General features: G+C 41.9%; 1 protein-coding gene across 1 annotated transcript in view; it reads right to left on the reverse strand.

Moving 5' to 3' along the window:
- LOC149442413 (A.superbus venom factor 1-like) overlaps positions 1 to 22,665 on the reverse strand; it is a 476,989-nt gene that overhangs the window by 195,199 nt on the left and 259,125 nt on the right. Inside the window, exons 19-20 of the mRNA XM_089656130.1 lie at positions 10,300 to 10,533; positions 2,206 to 2,235 (exon numbers count right to left, since the gene is read on the reverse strand). Of these exons, the coding sequence (XP_089512256.1) occupies positions 2,206 to 2,235; positions 10,300 to 10,533 (264 nt within the window). The remainder of the gene's footprint in view (positions 1 to 2,205; positions 2,236 to 10,299; positions 10,534 to 22,665) is intronic.

A 22,665-nucleotide genomic window follows, 5' to 3' on the forward strand; every position in this document is an offset into this window, starting at 1 on the left:
GGGCTTCACAGAACAATTTAATTTATACTGAGATTAAATTAGACACAGGTGGACTTTATTTACTAATTAGGTGAGTTTTGAAGGCAATGGGTCCCATTAGATTTTAGTTAGGGGTATCAGAGTAAAAGGGGCTGAATACAAATGCACATAACACTTTTCAGATATGTATTTGTAAAAAATGTTGAAAACCATTTATCATTTTCCTTCCACTTCACAATTTTGTGCCATTTGGTGTTGGTCTATCACATAAAATCCCAATAAAATAAATTTACGGTTTTGGTTGTAACATGCCAAAATATGGAAATTGTCAAGGGGTGTGAATACTTTTTCAAGGCACTGCATTTGTTTCATTGTTTACATTGTAGAATGGGGTGCCTTGAGATTTTAAAGAATTGTAAAGGGTGCATCAACCTAAAAAGGCTGAGAAACACTGGTGTAGGGGACACTTTTCCACTGGCCACCAAAGTAAAGAGGCACTTTTCCATTGACCACCAATGCCAGGGGGTACTTCACCAGTGAAAACCAAGATAAGAGAACATTTCACCACTGACAGCCAATGTAAGGGGGTACCTTTCCCACTGACTACCAAGGTAAGGTGGGTCTTTCTCCACTGACATAAGGGGGTGTTTCTCCACTGTGCACCCATGTAAGAGAGCACTTCTCCACTAGCAGCCAATATAAGGAAACATTTCTCACTTGACCCCCTAATTTAAAGGGACACTTCAACACTGATCACTAATGTAAGGGGAACATCTTCATTAACCAACATAAGGAGACCCTTCACCACTGACCACTAACATAAGGGGACGGTTCTTCACTAACAATCAATGTTAGAGAGCATTTTCTTCTTTTCTTGTCATTGAGACAGGGGATTCAAACTCATCTCTTGAATTCCGGAGCCTGGTCTGGAAGTGCAAAACAGCCCAGTGCTTATTTGCTAGTTCTGAGCTCAAATCTTCAAGTATCTTCCCATATAGACCACCTACAGTATATGGGACTATATAGTAGGTCTGCAACACTCCCCATGCTTACCCTGAAGCAAGCCATACTTTTATACCAGCCTCTAAACTTGGTATGCTGTACTAGCATTCTTTATTTAAGAAACAAAAAACACAGGTAAACTGTAGCCAGTTAAGGTTTTCAAAATGTGATCATCGCTACCAGTACAGAACCCAACTAAAATATTTAAAATGATTATTATCGAATGTGATTCCTATCTTCAAAGTTGTCATAATCTTCTATAGAGAGAAAGCAATATACTAGATGGACAACATTTTTTGCACACCTGACCAACACCTACAACTATATTGGCAAAAGTATGTGGATTTTTCTCAAATGATTGAGCCAGGCTGTTTTCAGTGCAAGGTAAAGGTGATGAAACACAGGGGTCCCCAACCTCCGATGCAGGCCTGTAGTCTGTTGGCTGAGCCATGCGCGTGGGGGAATGGGGGGGCATGGGCGAGAGAGCCAGCGCACCCTGCACTGCCATCCTCCCACTACCCTCTCTGTGGTCATGTCACTCAGCCACTAAGATGAGGTGAAGGGGGAGAAGAAGTGGAGGAAAGAGAGCCTGGGCTGGGAGGGGATTATCATAGAGTGAGCTCTGTACACTTCCACTGTCTATCGGAGAGAGAGAACACCATGTCTTGGGTCTTGGGGCCTTCATACACTTCAGGTGACAGGCTGTGGAGCGAGGAGGGGTTGTCTTCTGCAAGGTTGGTCCCTGGGGAGGCTGGGGATGACTGATGTAACATACAACATTTCAACATTTTAGACATATGTGCACTATCAACCTTTTTTTCCCCAAAAAAGCTTTGGGAAAGCCATTTTCTGTTTCAACATGACTGTGCCCCTGTGCACAAAGCCAGCTCCATAAAGACATGGTTTGCAGGTCACTAACCTTCTCCACACCAAGGTCATCAGAGAGCCCATATTTAACCCAGTTGAAAACCTTTGGGATGAACTGAAATGCTGATTGTTAGGCAGGTGCTTTTCGTCCAGCATCAATATCCGATCTCACAAATACTTTGACTGGAGGAGCCCAAACTCCCACTAGCACACTCCAAAATCTTGTGGAAAGCCTTCTCAGATAACCACTAAGGTAGCAACTCCATATTAATAGTCATGGTTTTTACAACTAGATGTCCAACATCCAATATAGCACATACTGCACATTTATCAAACAGATTTGTAGAGGATTCTTACGTGCTGCTGTTTCAACAGGCGGAATTGTTCCTATAAAAAAAAAAAATCCTATTAAATATTTACAAAAGCTTGTATTACCCTACATTTCTGTACTGCACTACAGTAAGAGGATTTTTATTTAATATCTCTATCAATTTTTTTTAGTTGAAAGTAACAAAATACAGAATCAATATCTTGTTGTTACTCCAAACACTAACACAGAGCCACTTGGTGACTCCAATGCTGTCGGGTGCAGGCTTGCCCGCCCCACTGAAGAAAACTAGCAGAGGGTATGGCAAGCCACACACTGATACTCAGCCCAGTTAAAGTGTATAAAGAAATGGCTTCAACTTGTCTTCTTCTGGAAGCCATGCCTCTTATGCATTTCCCCCTCCCATGGGCTTAGTGGCTTCACCTGTTGGCGGGTGAAATGCGTCACCGGGCATGGCCTCCAGAAGGAGACAAGATGAAGACGTTTCTTCACAGGCTTTAACTATGTTGAGTATCAGTGTGCAGCTCTCCACACTCTCCTTTAGATCATTATCTTGATGCAACTCATGGGCTTTAAACATAGATCTCACTGAAGTAGAGGCGCCGATAAAAAATTGATCTGGAAGAGGACACTATGGGCATGCCCTCTTCCAGGTCAATTAAAGATCTCTGATGTATCATTAAAGAGGACCTGTCACATCAAAATATTTTCAAAGTTTGTCGTTACATACATAGTTATATACATATTTAGTCTGGCCAAAAAAGACAAAAATCCATATAGTTCAACCAAAAAAAAAAAATGTATAATCCTATACCTACAGTTGATCCAGAGGAAGGCAAAAAAAAACAGCAAAGCATGATCCAATTTGCTCCTGCAGAGGAAAAAATCCCTTCCTAATCCTCCAAGAGGCAAGCGGATATTCCCTGGATCAACATTACCTGTAAATGTTAGTATCCAGTTACATTATGTTTATCTAGGAAAGAATTCAGTACTTTTTTAGAGCAATCCACTGAGCTGGATAGAACCAACTCTTGAGGGAGTATATTACACATTTTCACAGCTGTTACTGTGAAGAAACCTTTCCGTATTTGGAGATTAAATCTCTTTTCCTTCAGACGTAAAGAGTGCCCCCTTGTCCTCTGTGATGACCTCAGGGTGAATAACTCCACACCGAGTTCACTATATGAACCACCGATGTATTTATACATGGAGATCATATCCCCCCCTTATGTATTATACATGGAGATCATATCCCCCCTTATGTATTATACATGGAGATCATATCCCCCCTTATGTATTATACATGGAGATCATATCCCCCCTTATGTATTATACATGGAGATCATATCCCCCCTATGTATTATACATGGAGATCATATCCCCCCTTATGTATTATACATGGAGATCATATCCCCCCTTATGTATTATACATGGAGATCATATCCCCCTTATGTATTATACATGGAGATCATATCCCCCCTTATGTATTATACATGGAGATCATATCCCCCCTTATGTATTATACATGGAGATCATATCCCCCGTATGTATTATACATGTAGATCATATCCCCCCTATGTATTATACATGGAGATCATATCCCCCTTATGTATTATACATGTTGATCATATCCCCCCTTATGTATTATACATGGAGATCATATCCCCCCTTATGTATTATACATGGGGATCATATCCCCCCTTATGTATTATACATGGAGATCATATCCCCCCTTATGTATTAGACATGGTGATCATATCCCCCCTTATGTATTATACATGGAGATCATATCCCCCCCTTATGTATTATACATGGAGATCATATCCCCCCTTATGTATTATACATGGAGATCATATCCCCCCTTATGTATTATACATGGGGATCATATCCCCCCTTATGTATTATACATGGAGATCATATCCCCCGTATGTATTATACATGGAGATCATATCCCCCGTATGTATTATACATGGAGATCATATCCCCCCTTATGTATTATACATGGAGATCATATCCCCCTTATGTATTATACATGTTGATCATATCCCCCCTTATGTATTATACATGGAGATCATATCCCCCCTTATGTATTATACATGGGGATCATATCCCCCCTTATGTATTATACATGGAGATCATATCCCCCCTTATGTATTATACATGGAGATCATATCCCCCCTTATGTATTATACATGGAGATCATATCCCCCCCTTATGTATTATACATGGAGATCATATCCCCCCTTATGTATTATACATGGTGATCATATCCCCCTTACTCTCCTCTACTCAAGAAAGAATAAATTCAGTTCCTCTAATCTTTCCTCATAGCTGAGCTCCTCCATGCCTCCTATCAGTTTGGTTGCCCTTCTCTGTACTTTCTCCAGTTCCCCAATGTTCTTTTTGTGAATTGGTGCCCAAAACTGAACTGCGTATTCCAGATGAGGTCTTACTAATAATTTGTACTGGGGGGAAAATGATATCTTTCTGGAGTCTATACCTCTTTTAATACAAGAGAGGATTTTGCTCGCTTTAGAACCCCCAGCTTGGCATTGCATGCCATTATTAAGCTTGTAATCTACCAGAACTCCCAGATCCTTCTCCACCATTGATTCCCCCAGTTGTACCCCCCCCTAGTATGTATGATGCATGCATTTTCTTAGCCCCCAAGTGCAGAACCTTACATTTATCAACATTAAACCTCATTTGCCAAATAGCTGCCCAATTACACAGAGCATTGAGGTTGGCTTGTATGTTGGAGACATCCTGTAAGGATGTTATTCCACGGCACAGCTTGGTGTCATCTGCAAAGACTGAAATGGGATTTATAATCTCAGACCCGATATTGTTTATAAATATATTAAAAAGTAAGGGTCCCAACACTGAACCCTGGGGTACACCACTGATGACCCTAGACCATTCAGAGTACGAATCATTAACCACTACTCCCTTAATATGGTCTTTTAGCCAGATTTCTATCCATTTACATACAGATTTTTCCAAGCCTGTAGACTTTACCTTACACATTAGCCACGTGTGGGGAACTGTGTCAAACGGTTTTGCAAAATCCAAATATACCACGTCCACTGCCACCCCTTTGACCAAGTATACCACGTCCACCGCCACCCCTCTGTCCAAATATATCACGTCCACCGCCACCCCTCAGTCCAAGTATACCACGTCCACTGCCACCCCTCTGTCCAAGTATACCATGTCCACGGTTTTGCTCACCTCCTCATAAAAAGAAATCATAATTGTTTGACAACTTCTTTCATGAATCCATGGTGTCTTTTTAAAAAAAAAATTTCCAGCAAGACCTTTTTAGATCATATCAATTGTGAGTCAATGTGGATCATCTGGAGCTGTGTCAGTACCATGCTCATTATGGACAAGAGCTCCCACTTACTCCTTTGTATACACAGAGCTGAAAAAGGTATTTAATACATTTGCCTTCTCTTTGTCCCCAGTCACCCATTCTAGATTATTTTGTAAAAGGCCTACATGCTCGGACTGGACCTTTTTACTATTAATATATTTGAAGAATTTTGGTCCTGCTATCTTTTGCAATCTGTCATTTGTTTTCAATTTTTGCAGCCTTGATTCCCTTTTTACATATTCTGTTATATTCTTTGTACTGTTTAAACCAGGGGTGGGCAAACTTTTTGACTTGAGGGCCACAATGGGTTCATATATTGGACCCGGGGGCCGGACCAAGAGTAGATGAATGATGTGTATGTGTCATCCATAGTAAGTATAGTAATATTCCCCCATAGTAAGCATAGTAATTAATCCCCCATATAGTAATTAATCCCCCATATAGTAATTCATCCCCCATATAGTAATTCATCCCCCATATAGTAATTCATCCCCCATATAGTAATTCATCCCCCATAGTAATTCATCCCCCATAGTAATTCATCCCCCATAGTAATTCATCCCCCATATAGTAATTCATCCCCCATAGTAATTCATCCCCCATAGTAATTCATCCCCCATATAGTAATTCATCCCCCATAGTAATTCATCCCCCCTATAGTAATTCATTCCCCATATTAATTCATCCCCCATATTAAGTCCCCAAGTCCCCCCTGTGTCAATTCACTTACCTTTGCTCCGTGCGTTCCTCTCGCCGTGTTCCCGCGCCGTTCCGGTGTAGCATGAAAATCTGTCTCCTATGAGGATCTGTCCCCCTGGACGTATCTACGCATGTGCCAGTTTCAGGCATTAGCAGCCGATCGGCGATCTCCGGCACATGCGCAGATACGTCGAGGGGGACAGATCCTCATAGGAGACAGATTTTCATGCTACACCGGTCTTCAGGGCGGACTGTGAGAGGAGCCTAGCTCCGCGGGTCAGATTAAAAGGTCCGCCGGGCTGTATACGGCCCGCGGGCCGTAGTTTGCCCATTGCTGGTTTAAACGATGATAGCGTTCCTTCTTTTTTATATTTTACAAAAGCGCTTTTCTTATTATATATAGCTTGTTTAACTTTGGTTGTAAGCAACATAGGTATAATTTTTAGCCTTTTAAACTTGTTGCCCATGAGTCTTTTTACAGAACATCCATTTCTGTGTTGTGCTCATCAATGCCAATGTTCCCTCCCAGTCTAAATTTTGGAGAACAGCTCTCAGCCGTGGGAAATTAGCTCCCTTAAAGGTGAGTGTTTTTATTTTTTCCATACGTGCTTGTTGTTTACAACTAACAATAAATGAAATCATGTTGTGGTCACTGCTACTCAGATATTCTTTTATATGGACATTAGTAATAGCCTTTGCATGGTTTGAGATTACCAGGTCCAGCAGAGCATCATTCCTAGATGGGGCCTCTATGAACTCTACCATAACTGTATGAACTGTCCTGTAGTAGGTGTATACATTTATGCCCTTTAACTGTTCCTGCAGTGCAATTACTCAAGTTAATATTCGGGTAGTTATAATCCCCTATTATCACTGTTTTTCTACGTGCGCAAGCAATTTTAAGGCATGACATACTGAGTATCTTTTAAATTAATGCAATCTCATCTTTTATATTTTACCAAAAATTGGATAATATATAATATTTGTGTATCATAAAATTAACTTTAGTGCATTTTTGACTGAAATTTTCTGCTTGACAAACATCGCTCTAATATTGTTTGACATAAATCTTGGAACTACCGCATTTTATTCTTCTGGGTCACTGCTGTCAGAAAAAATGTAATGGTTTTTTTTTTGGGGGGGGGGGGGGGTGTTTGTAATTGTTAGGCCAAAATGATTTTATATGTACAAACAATGGTACTGGTAGTAAAAAGGTTAAATAAAGCATTATGTATGTCATATGCAAGTTTCACAGAGTTTATTGTCTTCACTTGAAAATATACAAAGGGGTTCATTTACTTTTGATTTTATGGACAATTTGATCAACATTTGACTGACATTCACCCCTTTTTCACCCAAGATTTGATTTTGCACTTTCATTTTATGTAGAAGAGAATTAAACAATATTCGCCCCCACCTGTTCCTTAATAGTAAAAGTGCTTTATTGAATTATTCATCCTATTTATCCCTTAATGAATGTAGATTCATTTTTAAACCATTTTTGCTCATTCTTTAAAAGGCAATTTTTTTCAAACTGGTTTGGAGCGGGTGAATGTGTATTTTAATGTGCTTCTTGCTTTAGAGCTTTGGAGCTGTGCATTAACGCAGAGTGCTGAGAGGCTCATTGCTGCCTCTGGAATGACAGAGGTCACGCTGTAATTTATTTCCTCAGAAACCTGGAAAATATATAACCGGCAATGGGAATTTTTCCCATTTAATAGTGTGCAGCACCAGCCCTGAAGAGAAGAGAATCTTTTCTCCCAAAGTGCATTGGCTTGATGTACTTGTTCGTACTCTCAATAAATGCCTCAATCTACCATCAAAAGTGCATACTTTTGAACATCAGGTGCTCCATCTTTTCTGTTATCCCAAGTATACATGTAGAAACGACCTCAAAGACATACCAGAAAGGCAGCAGCCCAAACCCTAAGAAGGTTTACCGCCAATATGCACCATTGGGTACAACTGACTGGAGGGACATTTCCCTACCCACCCACCTACGACCAGTGACTGATCCAGTCAATCCAGCGCAGTCTTCAGCACAAACAAGATCCTTTTTTATTGTAAAAAAAGGACACAAGCATTAAAGTGTACTTTTAGTTTTCTCCTGGTATAGAGAATATATGTTCAGAATAAAAAAATATAAGGCTCAATAGTTTAGAAGGGAGGAATGATAAATAGTGGTGTTGTTTTTCAAATAAAATACTTACTTTGATATTCGCTTCAGCAACACTTTGGGGTTATCAGTTTTTTCCTCTGCATCCCATTGGGGATTTTTCCTTCACTTAATATGGTTGCTTTTCTATAACTGGAGTGCACAATCTGGTGCAGCTGTGCATGGTAGCCAATCAGCTTCTAACGTGTTCAATTAAGCTTTGAAAAATAAAAACGTGGAAGCGGATTGGTTTCTATGCAGAGCTGCACCAGATTTGGCACTCTCCCGTTTTAGTAAATCAACCCCATTAAGGAAAAATCCCCCATGGGACCCAGTGGAAAAATTCAGACAAGGTTTTTAAATCATCCCTACTATCCAAGAAAAAAAGTGTTTGGGCATTAAATATACTTTAATTACAATCTCTAAGCATACGTAATACCAACTTTAACCAGATCCCACCGTCCTCACATCTGTTCGCATTTAAAAAAGAAAATATCACCTACCTAAATCCAGCTTAAGGACAAGAGACATTAATACAATAATGTTATGAGCTGAAACTTAGTTTGTAATACATAACTTTTCTACAGGCTCACGTCAAAGTAAACCTGTTGGCAGCACGAAACTGCAATGTGACATTAACTGCAAATGACAACTACCTTCAGGTGCCAGAAAGTAGAATTGGAACTCACTCTGTTAGACCATGTGACAGACCCAACTGGAGCAAGGACTTTTGGAGGGGACTATGGGCTAGCATTCTAACCACTGATTATGGCCCATAATGCGAGGATTTTGTCTGCTTCTCCTGGTCAGAGAGTTGTAATGAGCTCAGTTCAGCCTCTGATCCCACGGACAAAGCGGATCATTCTCTAATGATGAACAATACCATGATGAACGCTGAGAGTGAGGTTTGGACTAATTCTCCGAATAAAGCTTCTCTTCTGGAGTGGAAGGAAAGGTGAATTAATCTTGTACAGGTTAATGGTCAGAGGAAATATGGGTCCCTCCTGCAGACTGGGTTGGAGAAGCTTCTCTGCTTGGGACCAAAATACTGTATATACCAACAGCAAATCTATGAAGATAAATTAATTCCACTTCTTCTGCTGACTTTTTTAGTGGACAGATTACACAAGTGCCTGAAAGACAGCATGTGTAAGGTACTTTGTGTATTCAGGGGTGGGCTTGTTGCTGGACTGTCTGTGGTGGACTCCCTGATTGATCAAAGCATTGTCTGGCTGCTTGGCTTTTGATTAGTGTTGTCTAGTCCTTGGGTGCAATGCCCAGCTATTATACCCTGTGCCTGTGTCACCGAGGCGAGGAAGTAGTTCTCTGATGGAAGCACCCGGGTGGGTTGCCAGGCAGTCTGTCACAGACCACATTCACAATTGTGAATGGGGCAATTTGTGATTAGATGTGGGAGACCCAGCAAAGTTTTTCCTCAATTACCTGTGGACGGAAGCATTAATGAAAACAATGGAGACTGACCGCTATTTATCAGCATCCAGGGCTAATCATTCACAGATAATTGCTCCATGAGGGATTACTTGTGAGCAGCCACAAATAGCTGTGGTAGCTGTCAACCTCCTATTGTTTTTAAAGGGGCTTCCCACTCACAGTTAATGGCAAGGAACCACCCTAGGTCTCCCACATCTAATCACAAATGGCCCCATTCACTAGTATGAATATGGCTTATAGAAACACTGCTGAGCTGCTGTGGTTACTGGTTCTGGCTTTCTCCCCCTGACTGGTTACTATTGGATCATCACTGTTACAGGCAGCATTAAACAACAGAAACCAAAGAAAGAAGTGGGCCATATTTAGAGGCCATGAAATCTGTTTCCCTACTCTGGTGAACTCTGTAGGTCCAGAACAAAAACAATATATTACTCTACGTACTACGTGTAGGATGATCTTCCTTCTCCACCTGCTCCTCCACTTGCTTTTCCTCTTCCTTCTGCACCTGTCCCTCCTCTTGCTTTTTCTCAATATGTCTGCAGCAGTTCAGAAAGGCATCAGTGCAATCCTTTCCCTCCTGTATAAGATTGGAACGATGCTCGCAGGAATGCCCCATTGGGTTTTTTCTCATGCCGTCCATACAACAGATCTTCTGGAGGCCTGAAAAGCTTGATGCTGTAAGATTGAGGAATCTGTATTGTAAAGTCATATATAAAACAAGTTTTGTCCCATATTTTGAATGGCTTTAAATTTGAACATTTCTGCAGGTTATAGATAGTTGTTTGTATTTTTATCTCCTAACTGAACTATCACTCTAGGCTGTCCTAAGACTCTGAGGTCCCCCCCCCCAGTTTCTCCCTCAGCCATCACATTCCTACCACTCTATGCCCTGTGCTGTACTCCCCACATCATACTCTACTTACCCTGGTGTACTGAGGTTATACCTCCTTGGATTTACTTAGTATATCTGTAATTTTCTTTGTTTTTAAAAGTAGAACTGTAGGCAATATTTTTTTTTTAATTGTGGATAAAGTAAGGAAAGGATTTCCCTTCACTTCCTATCCTGTAGCCAAACAGGAAGTGAGAGTAAATCCCTATAAATTAATGGAATTCCTTGGGGACCCCCAGGTCATCAGATCTAGCGCCCCCATTTTTAAAATTTCTCTTATTACTTTTCTGGGGACATCCCAAAATTTGCGATTTTCTTTTACTTTCATTTTCAGTCTAAGTTCAAACTAGTGAGGTGTGGTATACCGCATGTAATTCACATAGGAATCGCACTGCATTCTTGTGCAAATTACATGTAATGTCTGTGCGGTACATTTTGTATGGCTCAAATTGTATCTCATCGGCAACAAAAAGGTGAAGTACCCTTTTTTTCTCACCTGAAACGCATTGCATTGTGAGATTGCAATGCAGTGTGGGAAATGCACAAGATTCACTGCATCTCCTGCACCGCACAGTGTGAACCAGGTCTGAGTGATAATGGTTAATAGGACAAACAGAGAGGGTGAATCTCCCTTATAGAGGCAAAGACAGCAATAAAAACTGACAGGTGTTCTAATCCATCTCCACTTGTTTTTGCGTTTTAAAAAAAAAGGGGAAAAAAAAACATGTGACCATGTATTCCTATGGAACTCTTCACACTGATCCGTTGCAGGTCAGGTGCATTATTAAAATCCTGCTTGCTGCATTTTTGGTGCAGTAAAAAAAAAGCACCAAAACTCAGCTCCCCATTGAAATCAATGGAGAATGCAGCAAAAATGCATTAAAAAGGCACTTGCAGAGCATTTTTGGTATGGTTTTTGACACATTTTTGCTAGGATCAGTTTGAAAGTTGCCTTATACTTTAACATCAAGATTCTTTGGATCAAATATCATGCAATATTGTCAAACTGCTTGAAGCTGTTAATTGTATGATGAATACTGCAAGTACATTGTATGGTAGTACAACTAAACTCAGTAAAATAAAACTATCACAGATTTGGATGGCCAGATCTGAATCCAAAGTTATTTCTTAAATTACATTTATTTTTTGGTGGTTCTAGTGGCCCCTATAGAACCAACCTTCACTGTTCAGTGTGGCTGGAAGGGAGAAGCACGTGCAGGTAGAGGTTATTGCTGCCTATATCAAAGTGGAGGCTAGCACATCAGAAACTTTTAGCAGTGGGCATCCATGTAGGCTGCTGTTGCCTTTTTTTCAGAGCTAGCTTTATGAAGCGATGGGTATCCTGTTTGTGTGCACCTGTGACTTTTTGCATTAGGGTGATGCCTCTGTGACTGAAGTTGCCAATTTATTTGCCGTGTTGCGAGGTATAGTATCATAGGTTATGATAGCATATACAGTTGCAAGAAAAAGTATGTGAACCCCTTGGGATTACGTGGAGTTTTGCATGAATTGGGCATAAAATGTGCTCTGAACGTCATCTAAGTCACAACAATAGAAGAACACAGTCTGCTGAACATAATACTACACAAACATTAGATGTTGCCATGATTTAATTGCACATAACATGTAAACATTCACAGTGCAGGGAGGAAAAAGTATGTGCGGCCCTCGCTTAATGACTTCTCCCAGAGCTAATTGGAGCCAGGAGTAAGCCAACCTTGACTCCAATCAGTGTGATGATATTGGATGTGTTGCTGACAGCTGTCCTACCCTTAAAAAACACACACCTGTTTTGGGTTTACTGGTTTCAAGAAGCACTGTCTGATGTGAACCATGCCTCACAGAAAAGTGCTCTCAGAAGACCTACGATCAAGAATTGTTGACTTGCATGAAGCTGGAAAGGGTTACAAAAGTATCTCCTTGAGCCTTGATGTTCATGTGTCCACGGTAAGACAGACTGTCTACAAATGGAGAAAGTTTAGCACTGTTGCTACTCTCCCTAGGCGTGGTCATCCTGTAAAAATGACTGCAAGAGCACAGCGCAGAATGCTGCATGAGGTAAAGAAGAATCCCAGAGTGTCAGCTAAAGACCTACAGAAATCTCTGGCACATGCTAACATTTTTGTTGACACATCTACAATAAGGAAAACATTAAACAAGAATGGAGTACATGGGAGGACACCACGGAGGAAGCCATTGCTGTTGAAAAAGAATATTGCAGCACGTTTGAAGTTTGCAAAAGAGCACCTGGATGTTCCACAGCACTACTGGCAAAATATACTGTGGACAGATGAAACCAAGATTGAGTTGTTTGGGAAGAACACACAACACTATGTGTGGAGAAAAAAAGGCACAGCACACCAACATCAAAACCTCATCCCCACTGTAAAACATGGCGGAGGGAGCATCAAGGTTTGGGCTGCTTTGCTGCCTCAGGACCTGGACGGATTGTTGTCATTGATGGGAAAATGAATTCCAGAGTTTATCAAATCATTTTGCAGGAAAACGTACGACCATCTGTCCGCCAACTGAAGCTCCGCAGAGGATGGGTGATGCAACAGGACAATGACCCAAAGCATACAAGTCATTCAACAAAACAATGGCTGCAACAGCACAGAATACGCCTTCTGGAGTGGCCCAGTCAGAGTCCTGACCTCAACCCGATTGAAATGCTGTGGCATGACTTAAGAGAGCAATTCACACCAGACATCCCAAGAATATTGCTACACTGAAACAATTTTGTGAAGAGGAGTGGTCCAAAATGACTCCAGATCGTTGTGCAGGTCTGATCTGCAACTACAAGAAACGTTTGGTTGAGGTTATTGCTGCCAAAGGAGGGTCAACCAGTTATTAAGTCCAAAGGTTCACATACTTTTTCCTCCCTGCACTGTGAATGTTTACATGTTATGTGCAATGAAACCATGGCAACATCTAATGTTTGTGTAGTATTATGTTCAGCAGACTGTGTTCTTCTATTGTTGTGACTTAGATGACGTTCAGAGCACATTTTATGCCCAATTCATGCAAAACTCCACGTAATCCCAAGGGGTTCACATACTTTTTCTTGCAACTGTACAATTTCCAGGAAAACAGCGAGTGATAAGCATAAGCGCAATCTACATGGTCAACTGACCGAAAGAGACAAAAGGACATTGTGAAGGATTGTGACCTGGAATAAGAAAAGAACACCTGCAAAAGTGACTGCAGAGCTCCATCTCAGTCCTGTGAAGACTGTGCTTATGGTTATCTGATGATGTTTTCCCGGAATCTGTATATGCCGTCATAACCTTTGATGATCCTGTACCTCACAACACAACAATTAAATTGGCAATTTCAGTCACAGAGGCACCAGCTAAATTACACTAGATATTTGCCCTCTTTGAAGCTCAGTAAGCTCTGACATGACTGCATATTAGTAGCAGCGCACGTAGTGAATGAAGAAAGTGAGGCTTCCCACCTGTTAGCTAGGTGTCTCATCACACAGAGGAAGCAAAAGAATGTTACATCACTTCCACTTTCAACCCAAAATATGTCATCACTTTCACACCTGCAAATCATGTAGTGTTTCCATATTTTTGTCCAATCCCTGAGTGATGGCAAGATGGCGACTGGAGCAGACCTGTAGGCAGGAGCTCTGCCGCCCAAGTCCCAATCCGCTGCCATCCGGGCGGCAGCGGACTCCGGTGGGGCCCCCACAACCCTGCAGCCCCCGATAAGCACCCAGGGAGCGGTGCTGGGCCATTTTCAGCCAAATCCCGGAGCTCCGGGATTTGTAGTCTACCGCGGCCTACAAAACCGCGGCCTCAATTTTTGCTGCGGCCGACCCAGAACACTGGTCATCGGCCCGGATGGCTGCCACTCCGCCCCCTGGCCCCCGCTGGCCTGCCTGCCTCCTTGGGGCCCTCTCCATCAGCCCTGTGTCCATCCCAGGCCACCCAGCACCCTGCAGCAACCAGTACCAGGCACCCAGCAACCAGTACCCGGCACCCTGCAACCAGCACCCAGCAACCAGTACCCGGCACCCAGCACCCAGCCTCAGCCCAGGGGCTGATTCCAGGCCAGCCAGCACCCTGCAACTGCCAGCAACCAACATCCAGCCTCGGCCCAGGGGCCACTCCAGGCCACCCAGCACCCTACAACAACCAGCACCCATCGGCCTAGGGGCCACCCCAGGCCACCCTGCACCCAGCAAACAGACGTACCTGCAACAGCCAGCACCCAGCAACAGGGCAAGCTCTGAAGGCCCCCCCTACCCTACCCGCACCTGGCGGAGGGGAGCGGCCTGCGCTGACCAAGCACGCGGCCTACAGCAGAGATCCGGCCGCCCACCACTCTCCCACCGCACCAAAATCGACTGAAGGTGAGCAGTGAAGACCCCCCCAACCTCACACGCATCTGAAGGGTGGAGCAGTGTCACCCAGTACCCCCCTCCTAGGCAACTACAGCACCCGGCCTGGCAAGGCCTACCGCGTCCTACCCCTGCATGCTCTTCTGGCAATCCACCCAGCAGTGAGCCTGCAGTCTAAAAGATCATCTAGACCAACTACGGTACACTCCCCACAACCATGAGCCTGCAGTCCCCACCTCCTTCTCCTACTGAACCCACAGATGAGCCCTCCTGCCCACCCCCCTGAGTAGCGAGACTTGCCACGTGTGGCAGGCGCAGCACCCTTTGGTGCCTAGTGCGCTGTGGCATTAGAAAAATTATGCAATTGCTGTTTCTTTGTTTGATTAGATTGACTTTACTCTGTAATTCCTCCAATGCCGCTCTATGGATGCAGTAGGTTTAAAGAGCACACCGAATACTTTAGTTAACTTCTTTAATAACTTCAATCTTCTTCATATAACACTGCTTACAATGGCTTGTTTCATTTATCATACAGTAGCTTATTTCTTTCATATTACAGTGGTTTGATTTGATAGCTTGATAAATTTGTTAGATTCAGTAAATTCGTTTGGTGGAACTACAAGTAAAACACACACAACAGTTTCAACACACAGATCCACCTGCACTGTCAAACAATAGAGGAACATACAAGTGCATTAAATACCTATTTGGCCTTCTCTGCTTCCATAAAGCTTCTCTGATTGGAACTTTGTCTGTTTCCTCTTCTGTCTGGTGAGCATGTGTCTCTAGAAAATCCTAGCAGGGAGTTTTACACAGGCATAGATGTGAAACTGGCTGGGATTGGTTAAGGCTCTGTACAGTGTGAGGCTGTCTGTGATTGGCTCAGCTCTATACTAACTCTTAAAGGCATATTTTCCTTTTCTGCTTCTGCTAACACAATGAATATATAAATGTCATATAACAATCAAAGACATAAATTACAACAATGATTTTGCTTTTGGCTTTAACATACACACATATATACTATACTGAGGTTATTGGCAGGTTTGGTATACACATATACTAGCAACCTAGGACTGGTCTTAGCTGGCCAGCTACACTCCCACCAAAATTACCTATAATTCTATGTTCTCAGTAATAGGATTCGAACATGAATTCGAGGAATTTTCCATCAGTTTCTCAACTCTCAAGTGTCTTTGTTACTCTCAAGCAGAACAACTAACTTTTGTATTGGACGTTCCAACTTGAGTGGAGTTGTGAGACGTTTTCCCTTTTTGTCCAGTTTTGAGTCTCCCATTTGTAACAAAACTCTTCTTACTAGTCCTTCTTCATCCTTTCGAGCTTCTAGGACTTTGGCCAATTTCCATTGACTTCTAGGTAAGTCGTCTTCCTTTACTAACACTATGTCATCAACATGAACATTTCTTCTAGGCGTTTGCCATTTACTTCTTAGTATGAGATGAGCTAAGTACTCCTTGCTCCATCTATTCCAAAACTGCTCTGATAGATATTGAACTCTTCGCCATCTTTTCCTTGCGTATAAATCCTCTTTGGTGAAGTTGCCAGGTGGTGGCTGTATGTAATCAGACTTAAGGTGAAGTAGATGGTTGGGAGTTAAAGGTTCCAAATTTGCTGGGTCGTTGATGTTGTTGACTGTAAGTGGACGACTGTTAACAATAGACATTACTTCATAGAATAGTGTCCTAAGTGAAGCATCATCTAATCTTCCGGTGTTCTTTTTCAACACAGAACTCAGTACGTTTCTTACAGTTCTGATTTGCCTCTCCCAGACTCCGCCTGTATGGCTTGCATGTGGAGCATTCATGTGAAAATCACACTGTTTCTCTAACAAGTACTCAGTTACTTTTTCTTTATCAATCTCTTTTAGAGCCTTGTTCAATTTGTTCTTTGCTCCAACAAAATTAGATCCTTGGTCAGATCTAAGTTCTCTGACAGTACCTCTAATGGCTATGAAACATCTTAAGGCGTTGATAAAGGCGTCGGTTGACATATCTTCCAACATTTCCAGGTGAATTGCTCTGGAGCTTAGACACGTAAATATCAGTCCGTATCTCTTGTACTCCTTGCGGTTTTGTTTGGTGATAAGTGGGCCGAAGCAATCCATTCCGCTATAAAGAAATGGTGGTGATGGGTTTACACGATCAGCTGGTAGATCAGCCATTCTTTGTTCTTCTGTAGGTCTACGTGCCTTTCTACAGATTACACATTTGCTTATGTACTTCGCTATAACTTTGCTTCCTTTCACTATCCAGTAACCACCTTCTCTCAAACAGCTTTGAGTAAAGCTTTTTCCTTGATGCAAGGATTTGTTGTGGTAGTGATTGATAATCAATCTTGTGAAGGTAGAATTTTTGGGTAGAATTGCTGGATGCTTAACTCTGTTAGGTAGCGATGCATTTTCCAGCCTCCCTCCCACCTACAGTATACCATCCTGCAGAATAAGATTAAGCTTGTACAATGGGTGGTTGTTTGGAAGTCTCTTAGGTTCTTGACTAAGTCTCTTCAATTCATCACTGTAGAATCTTTGATGAATGAGTCTTACAACCGTTTCTTCAGCTTTCACTCTTTCCTCTACATTCAACGATTCTTTCTTTCTGATTCCTTTTGCTAAGCGTTGAATTCGAGCTACTATGTTTATGACTGTATTCCACTTTGAACATCTGGCTAGTCGTTCAAGTATGTCATCTTGACACTTGGCGGCAGTGCTCAATGTTTGAACTACCTTTACTTCTGGATCACCCATAGACAGTTCTGTATAACCTTCACTGGGTATGATTTCCCTTTCCCAAAGGAACTCTGGACCGGTGAACCAGTTTGAATTCTTCAATTCTGTTACATTTAGGCCTCTTGAAGCATGATCTGCCGGGTTTTGCTTTGTGTCAACATAGTGCCAATGTTCTGGATTCGTTGCTTTTAGAATTTTTTTTACTCTGTTAGCGACAAAGGCGTGGAATCTTCGAGCTTCATTGTTTATGTAACCTAGGACAACTTGTGAGTCTGTCCAAAAATGCTCTTCATCTATTTTCAATTCCAATTCTTATTTCAGAAACTGACTTACTGATGCTGAAACGACTGCTGCCGTTAGTTCGAGTCTTGGTATTGTCTGATTATTGTTGGGTGCTACTCTGGCCTTTCCCATAACTAGGGCACAGTGTATCTTTTCTTCTCCTATTACTCTGATGTAGGAGCACTGACCATAACCATGACTACTGGCATCTGAAAATTGATGAAGTTCTATTTTCTTGCACTTTCCGAAATCAGGAGGTACAAAACATCTGGGTATCCGAATTTCTTTCAAATTTTGCAAGTCTCTTATCCAACTCTCCCACCTTGGCCTCAAGCCTGCAGGTATGGGTTCGTCCCATCCCAACTTCTGTCTGCATAATTCTTGCAATATTTCTTTTGCTCTGAGGATTACTGGTGATAAGAATCCCAACGGATCATATATTGAGGCTACTGTGGAAAGAATGGTACGTCTAGTTGGAACTTTCTCTTCCATGGATATTTCAAAGAAAAAATTGTCGTTTTCTACATTCCATCCCAATCCGAGTACATTCTGAACTGGAAGAGGATCATAGTTAAGATCCACATTCTTTATTGTTGATGCACGTTCGGAGTCACTGATGGATTCTAGTACCTCTCTGCCGTTTGAGATGAATTTGTGAAGACGCAGGTTTCCTTTTGCGCATAACTCTTGGCTCTCTCTCACCAACTCAATTGCCGATTTTGAGGATTCTAGGCTTATAAGACCATCATCTACATAAAAGTTTTTCTTCAAAAAATTTGCTGCTGATGGACAATCCTTTTCATTCTGATTGGCCAGATACTTCATACCATAATTGGCACAACCTGGGGATGATGCTGCTCCAAACAAGTGTACTTTCATTCTGTATTCTGCTGGCTCTGTATCTGTATCTCAGTCTTCCCACCATAGGAACCTCAGGAAGTCTCTATCTTCTTCCTTCACATGAAATTGGTGGAACATCTTTTCAATGTCGCACATGACTGCTATGGGATACTTTCTACATCTACAGAGTACTTCAGGTACAGTGTTTGTAAGATCTGGTCCCTTTAGTAGATGATCGTTCAATGCAACATCATTGTACCTTGCTGAGCAATCAAAAACTACTCTGATCTTATCTGGTTTCTTTGGGTTTCTTTGGGTGATAGACACCTTGATGTGGGATGTACCACACTTCTCCATTTTTAGGCTGACCATCAACTTTCTCTGCATGCCCTTCTTTGAGGATTTCTTTCATGAATTTCAAATAATCGTCTTTCAGTTTGGGATCTCTTCCCATCCTTTTCTTTAAGCTTTTCAATCTTGCCAGGGCAAGATCTCTGTTATTTGGCAGATGAGGTCGTTCTCTAAAAGGTAGGGGCATTTCAAGATAACCTTGTTGATTTTGCTGAATATTATCTTCTAGAACTTGTACAAACTTTATGTCCTCTTGGGAGACACTCTTTTCATTACAACTTACGTCTGCAAAGTCGGATTCTAGAATTTTGAGTACTTTCGCTGGACTTACAGTTGGTAACTCTTGGACAGATATTCTATGACACAATCCTGTCACCTGTCCTGAATCTGCAATCTGTCGTTTTCCTCCAACAACACCCCATCCTAGATCAGTCTGGATTGCGTAGGGTTCACCCTTTCCTCCTGCGATTATCTTTCGTGGCACCAAGGCCTCGGGACAGTCGTAGCCTATCAACAGTCCAACACCAAATTCCTTCAGCGGGGACATTTCATGAGATATGACAGAGAGGTGTTCCCATTTGTTGGCTGTTTCACAGGTAGGTATGCGATCTCGATCCAGAGGTATGTCGTCTTTTGTATAAGCTGGAGGTAGATCTAACATGCAGTTTGAGTGGAGTCCTCTAACTCTCAGTCCTTTGACTCTTTGACTGTTCACCAATGTGTCTCTTCCTGTCATTGTGGTGAGTTTGAGTTTCACTGGTTCTGTGGCCACTTGTAATTTCTTGCAGATTTCTTGATCAATGAAGGTGACGTCACTCTGGTCATCCAGTAGCGCAAAGGCGTATACCTTCTTGTTCTTCCTTTTAGGATTTGAAATACACACTGGTACAACCATTGACGTGCCATTGATTTCTCTTTCTTTCACTCTGCAAGAGAATACTGTTGCTTTATTTTCTTCCTCAGTGTCCTTAGGCATTAAGGATTTCTCTTTCTTTGGACGTTCTTCATGTAGTGGTGTAGGATGACGTCCTTTACAAACACTGCAAGTGGCCTTTTTCTTGCATTCTTTAGTAATATGGCCTTTTCTTAAACATCCAAAACACAGCTGATTATCAAACACAAACTTTTTCTTTTCATCTGGAGACCTTTCCTTCAATTGTTGGCACTTATGTATGGAGTGATTCTCTTCACAGAACATACACTTGAAGGTAGTCTGAAGACTTGTCGGTTCTGACTCTTTACTGATCCCAGTAATGACATTGAACTTGCTCTCATGGGCATCTGGACCTTTAGTAGCTGTGTTGGTTGCAAAGCTAGTTGCTCTTGCGAGTCTTATCTCTCTTGTAGGCCTTTCTTCTAAGGGTTTTAAGACATAAGATGCTGTTACTGGATTACACGCTATTCGTGCTTCCTCATTGACAAATTCAGAGAACTCTTTAAAACTTGGGAAGTTTTTGCCTTGATCTAACTGTTTAGTCACATAGCGATTCCATCCAGAAGCCACTTGTTCTGGTAGCTTGGCTAGCATCCTGTGGTTTTCTAGATAGTCGTTCAATACTTCTAGTCCTTGAACATGTGGGATAGCATTGCTGCATGCTTGCAGGAAGTCGCCATACTCTTGGAGCTTGAAGTGTTCTCTAGGACCTATTTTAGGCCAGTTTATCAACTTCTCTCTGAAAGCTCTTTGTACTAAGAAGGGATGACCATATCTTGCATTTAATTTTTCCCAAGCTTGCTTGTAGGCTTCTTCATCTTTCCTATAGAAGTTACCTTCAAGAACCTTTTTTGCTTCTCCGCCAGTATACCGCTGGAGGTAGAATAACTTGTCCACTGGACGAGAGCAATTATGTTCAATGATCATTTCAAAACTTGCCTTCCATTCTATAAACTTCAGTACGTCTCCAGAGAATATAGTAGGTTCTGGAACAGGAAGTCTAGTGAGAAATATTCTCTGAGGTTTCGCCGGGTCAACAGTTGTAACATCCTCGTGACCACTGCCATGACATAAGGGAGTTGAATTATCTGGTTCTCTTTTTCCACTTTGTTCTGAATCAGGTGAGTCTCTCTTCATTTCTCTCTGAGCAGGGATGGAAGGACTATGACTTATTTCTTCACTACATGCTGGAGATTTCCTTCCATTTTCCTGGGTGTAAGGAAGAACGTAGGAGTCAGCTTCTCCACTTAGCACTGATTTGGATCTATGACTACCCTGATTCGTATCCTCTTCGTGCACTCTGAGTCTGGCTTCTATAATCTTAACTTCCTTCTGCCTTTCCAGACTTTCCATTTTATGGCGATGAGCTTCCAGTTCGGCTTCCATTTTATGGCGCTGAGCTTCCAGTTCGGCTTCCATTTTATGGCGCTGAGCCTCTATTTCGGCTATCTGTAGACGCTGAGCCTCAATGGCAGATTCCATCTCAACTTCTGCTCTTTTGGCAGCGAGTTGTTCAGCTAATTCCTTTCTTTTGGCTGATGTACTTGAGGACTCTGTTATGTGGCTGGCACTTCTGTTAGTGATGGAAGTCATACTTGAGATTGTGGTTCCTCCTAAGGACCTAGCATAGTCTTTCATGAAGAGCTCATTCATTCCCTTTCGGGCCTTGACTTCATCATAATTTGCTGCAGATGATAGTTCTCTCATAAGCTTCACTAAATCCCTAGTGACTGCGGTACATGTATCTATGTTCCTTACAATATCCTGGGAGGGTGTCAAGGACGACCGCAAGTTGATATATGCTGTCATAAGCTCTGACTCAGAATCTTCTACTATCTCTATCATTTCACTCAAATTCTCCTTTATGCTTTCTTGTTTTAGCTTTCTGCGAATGTCTATGGTGTATACTTTCCACCTCTCATACATTCGGGCGAACTTTTTTCCTTTCAGTGCTGCCTCTTGCTCCAAATTTTCTAGCACCTTTTGGGTCGGTTTTCTGTCCCGTGATGAACGTCTTAGTTCACCTGTTTCAGCTATATTTGTTTGGGGCGAGACTACCGTTACATTGCACCTTTCAGATTCAGACGGGTTCTCTTGCTCTTCACCTTCTACCATATCTATCATTGCATCTGCTAACAGTGGGGTGGCAATGCTAGGCTCAGCCATTTCTGAATGCTATAACAATTAATATGAATAATAAGGACCTGTCACTTTAAATGCAATACTAACAAATGCAAGAATAAATGACTTTCACTTTACATGTAACAGCATCAAAACACAGGCAATAAATGACTTTCACTTTAAATACTTCAGAATCATATACTATAAATGTCTCTCTTTTATTAAAAGTCTGTATTCTCTTGAGCGCAAAAATGTCTCTTGCAGAAACCTATGTGCATAAGTGAGTAATAAAGGAA

The sequence above is a fragment of the Staurois parvus genome, unplaced genomic scaffold, assembly GCF_062004578.1.
Source record: "Staurois parvus isolate SC_StPar_1 unplaced genomic scaffold, SC_StPar_1.0 ptg000887l, whole genome shotgun sequence".
In the NCBI taxonomy this organism is placed as follows: Eukaryota; Metazoa; Chordata; class Amphibia; order Anura; family Ranidae; genus Staurois; species Staurois parvus.